General features: G+C 43.9%; 1 protein-coding gene across 2 annotated transcripts in view; it reads right to left on the bottom strand.

The window, feature by feature from the left end:
* Positions 1–3,672, bottom strand: part of LOC145393481 (THUMP domain-containing protein 1) — a 117,494-nt gene extending 113,822 nt beyond the window's left edge. For both annotated transcript variants that reach the window (XM_080267591.1, XM_080267592.1), the window contains exon 1: positions 3,452–3,672. In XM_080267591.1, coding sequence (XP_080123717.1) covers positions 3,452–3,656 — 205 coding nt within the window. In that variant the 5' untranslated portion in view covers positions 3,657–3,672. The remainder of the gene's footprint in view (positions 1–3,451) is intronic.
* Between the last annotated feature and the right edge of the window lie 9,753 nt (positions 3,673–13,425).

Below are 13,425 nucleotides of genomic sequence, written 5' to 3'. Positions count from 1 at the left end.
TTTCCCAGAATTCTCACCAATCTGCTTTTTCAAAAGCTTTTCTCAGTCCTGTAAAGTTTGCTTTGCCAAAGTTGTACCTTCCATATCGGTATAGCTCATCTCGTCTCCCCATTTCCTTCTATCACTTGGAACTCTGTATGATCCCTTTTTCCTATGGGGCACAGATATTTCAGATTTTCAATTGCATCAAGTTCTTTAGTTAGAATTAATTTAATCTATCTTGCTGGCATGTCATCACCTCTAAACCTGGTCTCTTTTCTGACCCACTGGGTCGTTACATTGTCCAATGCTATATTTAACAGTACTGTATACTTCCCCGTGAATCTTCACTGCTTCTTGAGTCCCATTCCTCCAAATTTACCTCTTTACAATTAGTCACCCATCAGGATTATGTTGTTGCTTTTCTCAATCACTTTCTCTAGGTATCTAACCATATCTGACAATATCTCCTGATATTCCTCCTCATTCCATGCCCTTGTCTTGGGAGGAATCTATGCTACTGCGGTCTCTCTTGATTTTCCCTCTCGTTTCTGTTACCATGTTTATCACTTCAGCCATACCTTCTCCCACTTCCACACTGTCCACATTTTGGCTGTTTTTCACTGCTATCATCACTCCTCCCGTATTTCCTTTTCTATCCCTTCTCCATGTTTTGTATTTCCCACCTCCCATTTGGATTTCAATATTCTCTCTTAGCTTGGTCTCTACGAAGCACATTATGTCTGGCTCATTTACCCTCAAAAAATCGTCTATTTCTGGCCTTGCAGAGATTAGACCATCTATATTAGCATATGCCACTTTCAGTCTTTTTTTCATTGTTTTTTATTCTGTCCTTCTTTCTCCGTCTCTCCTTCGGTACCACTTCCTCAATTTCTGATCCATAACTCTCCAATAGAACTCTGTCTTCTCTTCCTCTGTTGTTGGGTCATTTTTTTCCTTAGCTTCCTTAACAAGTTCCTTTATTTTAGCTCTCTCTTCCTCATTTGCATCTCTCCTTATCCAGATATTTTTTAATCCCTCCTTATCTGCTAATTTCCAAGTCTTGATTATTTCATTTACTGTGACCTGAGATTGAAATTTTGTGTGTGTGTGCGTGGGGGGGAGCTGATTGATTGTAAACAGACCATTTCTTGTCCCATAATTTTAGCCATGTTGAATTTTTTTTTTTTTTTTTTTTGCGAGAAAGAAGGAACCAAAGGCCATGAGTCCGCAGTAACAGTTCCCTCCAAGAGAAAAACAAAATACAATATAGAGCCAAATTCAAGATCCGATCATTTTGAGATGCCTGGACACACTGCGTTTGAAAGACTGGAGATCATAGGCAGCAGGAAATACAGACAGAGGGAGACAGTTCCAGAGCTGACCTGTTGCATAAATGAAAGACTGGGAGTGACGGTTAACTCTTGCATTAGAGAGTTGGACAGAAAAAGGATGAGAGTTTGCTGCCAGACGAGTGCTACGCGCCTGTCGTAGAGGTGGAGGAATGCAAGCAGACAGTTCAGGGAAGCAGTGACCATTAAAGTAGCGATAGAAAAGAGATAAAGATGCAACAGTGCGGCGAAGAGACAGAGGTTGAAGGGAGTCAGTAAGAGGAGGAGAGTTAATGAGACGAAAAGCCTTTGACTCCACCCTATTGAGAAGAGCTGTATGTGGGGAGCCTCCCCACACATGAGGGTTGTACTCCACACAGGGGCGGATAAAACCCCCGTATAGAGTCAACAATTGCACAGGGGTAAAGAAAGAGCGGAGTCGGCTTAGCACACCCAATCTCTTGGAAGCAGATTTTACAAGAGATGTAATATGATCTTTCCAAGATAAGTCCCGAGTAAATGAAACCCCAAGCATGTTCAAGGATGATGCAGGATTAAGCTGAATATTATTAAACATTAGTGGGTATACCTGTTGAAGATTTTGTCGGGTTGATAGGTGTAAGAACTGAGTCTTAGATGCATTAAAGACAACCATATTATTTTTACCCCAGTCAGAGATACGAGCCAAGTCAGACATTAGGTGTGCCATAGCCTCATCCTTTGTTTGTTGAGGTAACTGTTGAGATGACCATCTGTTTAAGCAAAATCCCAGAAAAAGATGTTTTGTTTAATCTTGGTGGGGTGAGGATGTGTCTACATGTCTGACGGTGATATATTTGAGCAGATGGCTGCAAGCAGAGGACAACTTCAGGGTATTTTCCACACAAACTTTTTATTTTCCCTCCTGCGTTTATTGAGTCGGGTCAAGGTTTATCTTTCCATGCAAAACATGTTTAGCACAAATCTGACCCACATACCGTAAACTGAAAGTCTACTGCATTTAGCACAATGGAAAAGCATAAGCACCAATGAAAGATAATAATTATAATTACCTGTATAATAAAAAACTGAATTACAGTAGTATACATATGCCAGTAATACACTTAAACATGACAATCTTATACCAATGCATTCATTACATTTTAGCTGTATTTTATCCTGGTGAGAAACAATACAGCATTAAGCACAAGAAAAAAGGTAGAGCAGCAATGAAAGAAAAAAAAAAGGTCTTCAAATATTGTAATGCTGACCTTGTAAGATAACCTGAGTATTATTATACATACAATGCATTTACACATAATTTTGATTACTATTGCATCTGTTAATCCTGCACTGTTCTGTACAAGATGTAAAAGGGAGAGTGGTAAGTAATAAAAATATGAAACCACTAAAGACAACACCAGAAGTAAGGATTTTTAAATCCACATCTATTGCAATTTTTCCCAATTCTTCCTGATGAGAATCAAACAATGCCAGATTATAATCACCGTGGAGGAAAAGATGCACCATTAACACAACAACCACTGCACATAATTAGTTGCACATAATTAGCTGTGATTACCAATAGCTACAGCATTTTTTTGTTACTACCATGCAGTCTAGACAAGGTGGAACATTTATATTTGATACATTTGCAATTGTGGAAACCAAAAGCAGTCTTGCCAAAGCTAATGTTTTGCATGTCATGCATGAAGGTTTTAAAAGTGAGACATTTATATCTGACAAAGATAATGCAATCATACTGCATGCAACAGTGGGTAATATCTTTATTTGTTGTTGTAAATGCAAAAACTCCAATGGGACCTATCTGTCAGCTGCAATATTCAAAACAAGTGAACTGTCAATCCGTTGCATAATCTCTGATATAACACAGATGATTTCAAATACCATATGCACTATGTACAGAACTGGTATGTGAGTTGTTCACTATTATTTTGAGCATTAATAAATGTGTCAGATACAGTTGCCTCGCCCTACACATTTGTTTTCTGGTCAGACTGTGAATTTTCTGGTAACAAAGAGTGACAGATAATACTGCAACATCCAAAAATGCAAAGTGTGACCAAACTAGCAAAAAAAAATATGAACACCAATGCTCTTATCCTGAGTAAATGACCAGAATATTTTTCCCATCTTCCTACCTGAGACGTGTTCTGGGCCATAAAGTTTATCGGCAAACTGGTTGAGAAGATTGTAAGCTTCACGCACGCAATCCCTCTCATGGCTGTTGCACGTGCACAGGAACCCACGAAGCCCTGGACCAAGTACATTGTGTTTCCGCTTTTGACGTTTGGCAGACTTGATGTAGAAGCTCCTTGGACGCTTGCGTTTTTCATTTCTTCCCATGATGAAGAGAGGACTGTTTACTCTTATGGAAAGAAAAACAGAAGACAGTTTAGGGAATGGAAATGGGGTTGTAACAGAGGTGAATGCCTGGCAGTTAAGCACAGAGCCTGAAAGGCCAAAAGAGTGCTGATAGAAGGAATGTGGTATTTAAGGTGGCTAGAAAGATGACAAGAGAAAACAGGGATACCACAGCTAGGCACTGTGTGAAAAATGATGGAAGGAAGGATTGTTGTTGTTGCCCTTGTACAATACCACTCTGTTTGCTCAAGAAGATCCACCTACCGCAGGCAAGCAATCACTCATGTATGACCATCCTGTGCTATGAAGTGATGTTCCCTTGTGGCAAACAGAGTCTCGTCATCACGAGGCGCAGGGATTAGTGTGGAGGTATGGTTCCTGGAGAGACACTGTATTTGCATATCTTCACTCACGTAATGGGGAGAACATAGCAGGTTCCACATGATTCAATCATTTAGTTATAAGGTTATCATCCAGCATTGTAAATGGTTTCCTGAGTTACAGGAAACCACCTGGTTTGTTACTCAGTGTAGAGCCACCTGATGTGGAAAGAAAAGTACAGCAGTAAATAGCGTGCTGTGGCTACTGCACTGATGCATCATGCTTGGAGGATACCTAATTAACTTAGGTGATGGTGGAGAAACTACCCCAAATATGATGCAAGTTAAACGACTTTATTACATTTTACTGTAAAGCTGCTGGGGAAAAAAGTAAAAGGTTTCATAAACAACCATACCACTTGTCTAACATCAGGATTCTATCTATCTATCTATCTATTGCCAGACGCCTCAATCCCATTTGGGGTGGCCACAAACAAATCGCCTCCAAGTCGCCCTGTCCCCCGCCATTTCACTGCCCTGCTCCCAACTCACACCCCCCTCTCTCATATACCTCTCCACCCCATCCCTCCATCTCATCCTCGGCCTCCCCCTCCCTCTTCCCCCCTCCACCTCACTCACATACACTCTCTTCGTCAGTCTTTCACCCTCCATCCTCTCCACATGGCCAAACCACCTCAGGATTCTGCAATCTATATATATAAAAGAGCCGCACTGTTTATTTGTTTAGTCAGTCGCGCCCAAACCAAGGACCAGAGACCCCCAGACCCATATATTCTGAATCAGTGTGACCCAAAGATGGTTTTAGGTAGGTCAAAATTCACATCTGGGTCATCTGAGGTGACCAGTAGAGTCTTTGCCTTTTTGGCCTAGGCAACGCGAGACACCCCTGCAGCCCAATTTTTGGAATGGAGAATCACATAACCTCTAGTTCTGAACTAGAACTAGAGGTTATGTGATTCTCCATTCCAAAAATTGGGCTGCAGGGGTGTCCCGCGTTGCCTAGGCCAAAAAGGCAAACACTCTACTGGTCACCTCAGATGACCCAGATGTGAATTTTGACCTACCTAAAACCATCTTTGGGTCACCCTGATTCAGAATATATGGGTCTGGGGGTCTCTGGTTCTTGGTTTGGGCGCGACTGACTAAACAAACAAACAGTGCGGCTCTTTTATATATGACACATGGGTTCGAGAAGGGTTAGTTCCCCTCCCTGTAAAACAACTAACTCAGAGAGAAAGGGCCACCCTTTACAGGATTAGTGTCTGGCTACAGACAGAATATATGATTAAATTAAAACACTTTGTCAGCTCTGTGGCTTGGCCAAGGAGTGGTTGGAAGAAGTTCAGCAAGCTGTTGGCTCTCCTCACATTAAGAGGGTTCTCCCTCCACGGTAAGGGATCTTTATACTGTATGTGGTACCGGTATATGTTAGTTCCCAACCCTCTAACTATCGTCCAATTGCTTTAACATCCTGTATCTCAAAAGTTTTTGAGTCTATTCTTAATAGAAAAATTTTAAAGCATCTTTCCTATCACAACCTTCTTTCTGATCGTCAGTATGGGTTCCGTCAGGGACGCTCCACAGGCGATCTTCTCACCTATCTTTCAGACTCCTGGTCATCCTCCTTTCGGAACTTTGGCGAAAGCTTTGCCATTGCACTTGACATCTCAAAGGCTTTCGATCGAGTCTGGCATAAATCTTTAATTTCCAAACTGCCCTCTTACGGTTTCTATCCTTCTATCTGTGCCTTCATCTCTAGCTTCTTTTCTGGTCGTTCTATAGCCGCTGTTGTAGATGGCTATCGTTCTTCTCCTAGATCTATTAACAGTGGTGTTCCTCAGGGCTCTGTCCTATCACCAACTCTCTTCCTTTTATTCATCAATGACCTTTTAAGCTGTACATCTAACCCTATCCACTCATACGCTGATGACTCCTCCCTTCACCTTTCCATTTGATTCCTACAACGTCCATCTCAGCAGTTACTTCAACAGGCAAGGGATGAGGCTATGGCACACCTAATGTCTGACTTGGCTCATATCTCTGACTGGGGTAAAAATAATCTGATTGTTTTTAATGAATCAAAGACTCAGTTTTTGCACCTATCAACCCGACAAAATCTTCAACAGGTATACCCACTTATGTTTAATAATACTCAACTTAATCCTGCATCATCGTTGAACATGCTTGGGGTTTCATTTGCTCGGGGCTTGTCTTGGAAAGATCATATTACATCTCTTGTAAAATCTGCTTCCAAGAGATTGGGTGTGCTAAGCCGACTTCGTTCCTTCTTTGCCCCTGAACAATTGCTGACTCTATACAGGGGTTTTATCCACCCCTGTGTGGAGTACAACTCCCATGTGTGGGGAGGCTCCCCACATACAGCTCTTCTCAATAAGGTGGAGTCAAAGGCTTTTCGTCTCATTAACTCTCCCCCTCTTACTGACTCCTTTCAACCTCTGTCTCTTCGCCGCAATGTTGCATCTTTATCTCTTTTCTATCGCAACTTCAATGGTCACTGTTCCTCTGAACTGTCTGCATGCATTCCTCCACTTCTACGATGGACGCGTAGCACCCGTCTAGCAGCAAACTCTCACCCCTTTTCAGTCCAACTCTCTAATGCAAGAGTTAACCGTTACTCCCAGTCCTTCATTTATGCAACATGTCAAATCTGGAACTGTCTCCCTCTGTCTGTATTTCCTGCTGCCTATGATCTCCAGTCTTTCAAACGCAGTGTGTCAAGGCATCTCGAAATGAATGGATCTTGAATTTGGCTCTCTCTTGTATTTTGTTTTTCTCTTGGAAGGAACAGTTTTGTGGGCTCATTGCCTTTGGTTCCTTCTTCCCCACAAAAAAAAAAATAAATAAATAAAAATAAAAAATAAAGGAAGAGGATATTTGTAAGCTCAAATGGACAGAAATGACAATGATTAGATGGATGTACAGTGAATTCTTGAATGCAAGGCTGGGTGGGGTGGGGAGGCTAGCTAGGATTACAACTGAAACATTGTGAGGAAGGATGGGACTAAAGTGTACTGGTGGTGCGATGAAGAGGGGCAGATTGAGATGGTTGGGGCATGTGGAGAGGATGAGGGATGAGGAAGGTGAGAGAAGTTGAACATCAGGGGTCGGGTTGTGAGAGGCAGTCTGAAAAAGACTTGGGACAGGGTCATAGAATGTGGCCTCAACGATAAGGGAGGTTTCCAGAGATCAAGCAGCTGGAGGAGCTGACATTAGGTCACCAAGGCCAATGCATGCAAGCATGGTGGAGCCTTTATAAACAATACAATACAATGATACTGCATTCCATAAACTCTTAAAATCGGCATGAAGTACAATAATGGAACCTCCTATTTACAAACATTTTTAAAAACAAACACATGAAAAATGCCCTCTATATATAAAAAATAATGGTAAAATTATACCGGTAGTTTCAGCCAGCCACAGAATGGCAAGATTTTTGTTTCTTCGGTATTTTAGGCAATTCTAAGATACTTTTCTTTTAAGGCATTTTTGTCCCAAGTTATTTTTATTTTACTCTTGAGTAACCTAACCTAATCTTCAGGAAAAATAATTTGCAACAAAAATGCCATAGAAGAAAAGTGTCTTAGAACTGTCTAAAACAACAAAAAAATTGATAAAATCTCATACTTCTGTGGCTGGCAGAAACTAAAATTCAGTAATATCATAATACTAGTAACAAAGGATCCTGTCAGCATTTCATTCCAAGAGGGAAATTGGAAATCCCATGTGACTGTAACCAAATTTTAGTGATTAGGTTTGGTAAGGCTACCTCACCTTTTTTACTTTTTGTAGAATTTTGTCAGCTGATAGACAAACTGCATGAGAGCTCCCATTAACACGATGAAAAATTTATGACTGGAATTATCTTTCATAATTGGTAGCTGCTTGCCATAGTTAGCATACAAAACTCGTTTTATAGTTGACATTTTCAAAATTACACATTTCCACAACCTTTTAAAGCAGGGGACAGGGTAACATGGAGGCGATTTGTTTGTGGCCACCCTGTATAAGAGATTAAGGCGTCTGACAATAGATAGATAGAAAATGATAATTACAATACAGTTTACTGACAAAAATATACAGCTGTATATTCTACCGTATGCATGGAAACTTTCCTGCACGTCCAGGAAAAATCATATACCACCATAAAAACTGGGTAAAATTATCATTTAAGCCCCTACCCTCACTTTATTTTTATTTTTTTTTAACCTACCCTAACCAAACCAATCCAACTTAACCTATATAAAGCTGTGCTGTATTAACTGAAGTAACTGGTACTCAAAATACTTGTTACTGGAAGAACTCTCCACTGGAGAACAGAAAAATAATGAATTCCGTTTGGGGTTGGAACGATAACAGAACCAAAAATTGTTTACGAACTATAACTTGTAGGTCGGACACAATCAGGGAAATGAAGTGGATCGGTAAGGTATTTCTACTACATGAACTATAGTCGTATGGTTACCAGTGGTATATGTACCGTACGGTTACGATAGTTAAAGTAGAAAATTGATTTACCAGTTCAAAACTTAGAAAAATATTGAAAGCCAGGAAGAAGAGGATGTTATTCGGTTAAGTATTTCTGCTGCTAAAACTGAACAGCATGTTCACCATCCACGAATACACAGAGATATTCAAGCCGTACTTCGAGGATTTGCTACTCCCGGGTACTACTTCATTGGACTTGACTTGGCTAAGTTGGCTGATGGCTCGTGTTTACACGGTCATTAGAGAAAACGTGCCAATGAAAACTTACAAGGATGACTAAAGAATTGGTGACTTGCAAGAGAAGGCAATTTAGGCTTGTTTCAAGGGAAAGATTGGAATGTTGTTCAATCATTTGGGGGGTAGGACAATATAAGACCCAGCGATGGCTTTCTTCCTCCTTTAACCTATTAATTGAAAGCTTACTGACGATCGACTTTGGCCAGGGAATACTACTACTCTGCTATGCTGACGATCTGGCGCTGGTATCCTCCCGCAGGCCCTGCTACAGTCAGGCCCCGACTGGTCTAACCCGCCTCCACGATAGATGCTGCGAACTATAAGATCAACCACAAGAAAATTAAGGTCATGCCTTTTGGCCTCCGTCCTCCTGAACGCCCTCTCTATTTCGGGGGACATCAGTTCGACCTCGTTCGCAGACATCAATACCTGGGGATGTGGTTTGACAGTCAGTTGACCTCCATCATTCATGTGCGTTACTTGCGGGAGAGTGCTGACGCCAGACTCTCAGCACTAAAAGCCCTCTCACGCCGCAGTTTAAAGTTTAGGTGCCTCGAGCCGTGTCCTCACCACATTTTACTCCTACGCCATGCGCTCTCTAGTTGACCACAGCGCCATGTGTCTTGTAGGACTCTCAGAGGCGCAATCTCGCTCCCTTGAAGTCCTGCAAAACTCGGCGCTGCGAGTCAAAGTAGGAGCTCCTCCATGGACGCGACTCGAGAACCTCAGGGCAAAAGTGGCCTTCCCTCTCTCCAGCAAAAAATCTGGGGTCGATCGTCAGTAACCGCTGCTCGTATTTGCCGACTTAAGGCCTCAAATCGCTGTTATACTCTCCTTTGCACCATCCTCTCCCGACCTCCACACCCGCATCCTAGGAAGAACTGGGCGCTCTCCCTTGCTTCCACAATACGGCAGCTAGGGTTGGCTGAAGCCTTCCTGGAAGGCCCAGACCTCCCTAGCCCTGACTTTTCTCCTACCCCACCCTGGAGACCACCCGCTATCAGATGCCTTGCCCCCGCCGGTTCTTGCTTCCAAGCATCATTGCCCGCTCTCCTCCGTCAGGATAGCCCTAGGAGAATTTCATCGCCCCATACTCCTGGATCAGCCACATACCACACGGATGGATCCGTCGCACCAGAGGGATCATCAGGTGCAACATTTGTCTCTGGAGATCTTGTCGAGACTTGGAGTCTCCCTCCGGGGACCTCCACGTACGAGACGGAGCTCGTTGCTATCCTCGGTGCCTTGTGCCACGCCAGCTTCGTCAGCGTGTCGTCATGTACACATCGATTCTCTCTCGTCTCTGCACGGTCTCCGCACAAGAGTCTCAGAGACAGTGTTCACCTGCCGACCTCGATTCTGGCTGTTGCGAACTCCATCGTGCTCACATAAGCATAGCAGGCAATGAGCGAGCTTACTACGCTGCTCAGACTCCCACCACCTTACCTGATATCACTTTTCCCGTCTCTTGTGCATAAAGCATAATGCATTTAAAACGCTCCATCTATGACATGACCAGAAATGACCACGAAAACCGAGTAGCTGGGGGTTCACACTCAGCCACCTGGTTTGCCAGGGCTACGGCCTACAGCCCCCTCTAAACACTGCCACCAATCTGATGAAATCCCCTCTTACACTACCTTCCTGATTGCCCTGTCACCGCCTCCCTTCGCTTCTCCCTTGGATCCTGCCTCATCAGTCATCCTTCACGAGCATTCACAGCTGAAGAAATAGTCCACCTCTCCCCCACATCTCTACTTCAAACTGTCTCCACTTACCCCCACCCCCCATAGCCCACCTCGCATAATCATACGCCATTGCTCTGACGGGCTTCACTTGCCCGTTTCCACTCTGACCTTCAGGTGGATAAATCTGTAACAACAACAACAACAGCTTCCTTCCCCAGTCCTAAACAGGCCGCCAGTGGAGTAATTGCATCCCCAGGCGGGCATGGTAAGTTTATGGCAAGTTCAAATAAATTATGCACAGGCACATATACTCATTTTTTACTCTAACTTGGCCCATTTTTTTGTCCTTTTGCAACATATTTTACGTAATTCAGTGGCAGAAAAGGACAATACTACGGCAGTACATCTTTTCTATATCACATCATCATATTCTAGCGCAGCGTTTCTTAACCTAGGGTGCTAGCACCCCAGGGGGTGCTGAAGTCAATTTTAGGGGGTGCTGGAAAACGCAACATATATTGCTTTTGATTAGTATTTGCATCGTTAGTATTTTATTTTTGAAGAATGTATAAAATGAATTGTCAAGGAGTACTTTACTTTATCCTTGTAGTAGTGCAGTAACTGTAGCAGTGTAGCTACTGTAGTCCCAGTAACCAGATGTAAGGGGGTGCTGGACTGTGTGGCCTTACAGCAGGGGGTGCTGAGGTCAGAAAAGGTTAAGAAACGCTGTTCTAGCGTTTGATCAATTATGATATAGCCGAATCGGGGACCCACTTTGTGAGGGGGACCTCTGGGCAATCCCTAAAGCCATCATTGATTGCCTTATAGGTCATTTTTCCATAGCACGGAATTTCGACCCTCTCCCCCTCACAGAATCTGAAATATAGTAGTTGCCTAGGTCACTTCGATGTTACTGAACTCTGACCCACCCACACAAAATGATATAGTTGCACTGATCATTTTTCCATACTGTGGAATTTTGCCCCACGCACAGAATCTAATAGTCGCATAGTTGCTAGGTCACTTTTCCCTACGGTACTATAGAATTTTGACTCACCATAGAATATTATATAGCTGCCTGGGTCACTTTTCCATTCTGCGGAATTCTGCCCATTAGCAGAAAATGCGTTGCCTAGTTTATTTTTCCATGCAATGGAATTCTGACTCACCAAAAAGAAAATGATCTAGTTGCCTAGGTCACTTATCCATACTGCGGAATTCTGATTCACCCACAGAAACTGACAACCTTTAGTTGCTTAGGCCACTTTTCCATGGCCTACTATGGAATTCTGACTCACCCACAGAAACTTATATCTCACTGGCTGCTGTGCACTCAATCACTCACTCCTTCAGTTACTCTCTGGTTAACTAAACTGAACTGAACTGTCCCAGGAGGGAGGGGTGGGTCCAGTAAATACTCCCCCTCCCCCGACTCCACCTACTAGTGCAGCCCAGAATATTCTAGAGCCAAGAAGAGAACTCACAATTTCTCACGCAATAATGCACTTCAGTTAAATACACAATAGCAAACTGGCAAGAACTAATTCCTATGGTAAGAGGGAAAGAAAATCAAACAGACATATCGACCAATTCTTGAATGCTTCTCACATCTCCAGATACAAATACCAACTTAATCCTACGGCACAACACCAAATATCTAGAATATTCCTCACATCTCCAGATAAAAACCACTAACCTAATCCTTCCGGCATAACGGTATTAAAACCTCTTTCGCTGATATTTTGATATTACCCCAAAAGGGGCCCTGGGCAGTAAACCAAGTTTGCCCATCTCTTAAGCCCCTGTCACACGTACGCGACTCAAAGGCCGACCGCGGCACAACTCAAGGTTGTAACGTATTTTTTTCATCGATCGTCCTTTGATTCGCCGACAAAGCCCGGACTCTTTAGGGCACTCGTGAGCCGCTGGGACGACTCGTTGCACCTTACGACTTGCCAAAAGTCGTGTTACAGTTGCATCGCAGTCGGGAGTGTCGTACGTCAGTTGCAAAGCAGTCTTAGCTCAATTGGATGCATCGTGATGCGGTCGTTGCGTGTCGTGATGTTGTCGCCGACAAAAAAAACACCCACCTGCTACCACCCATCTGCCACCACCCACCTGCCTCCTGCCACCACCCATCTGCCACCATCCACTTGCCACCATCCACTTGCCACCACCCACCTGCCTCCACCCACCTGCCTCCACTAACCTGCCACCACCCACCTGCCATCACCCACCTACCGCCACCCACTTGCCATCTGCCACTACCCACCAGCCACGACCGACCAGTCACTTGCCACCACCGACCAGCCACCTGCCACCACACACCTCCTACCTGCCTCCACCAACTTGCCACCTGCCTCCACCCACTTACCCGCCTGCCACCATCTTACTCACCTACCATTTACCCACCTACCACCACTTACCCACATACCAATTACCCACCTACCACTCACCACCCACCTAACACCCAACCACCCACCTACCCAACCACCCACCCACCTACCACCCAACCACCCACCTGCCCACCGACCCACCAGAGCCTTCCTGATCCCTGACAACTCTACTGATGAATCCAGCTCAAAGTAAAACCTTCTCATGTTAAATAAAATATGGAAATCTATTACCATACATCAATTACCTCTGTATTTATACCAGTTAACTATTTGATGTGGGGTTGGTGTGGATATTGTGGGGTTGGGATGGTTATATAAGGTGGGGTTGGGTGTCACTGGTGGTCCAGGTGTGATGTCCCGCCCCACACTGGGTGTCACTGGTGGTTCAGATGTGATGCCCCGCCCCATGGGTCAGTCGTGGGGGGGTCGTGGGTGTGTCGTGAGGGGGTCGGGGTGCATTCCTCAGATGCGTAACGCAGCTGTGTTGCGTTCGTGGGTGGTCTTGTCACGGTTGTGGCTGACATAAATCCGTTAAATTTCAAATTTGGAGACTCGTAGTTCTGTCGCCTCGTGATTGCTT

The sequence above is a fragment of the Coenobita brevimanus genome, chromosome 24 (assembly GCF_032717465.1).
Source record: "Coenobita brevimanus isolate Jiangsu-jjx chromosome 24, ASM3271746v2, whole genome shotgun sequence".
NCBI classification, from domain to species: Eukaryota; Metazoa; Arthropoda; class Malacostraca; order Decapoda; family Coenobitidae; genus Coenobita; species Coenobita brevimanus.
This window is presented reverse-complemented; position numbering and strand designations above follow the sequence as displayed.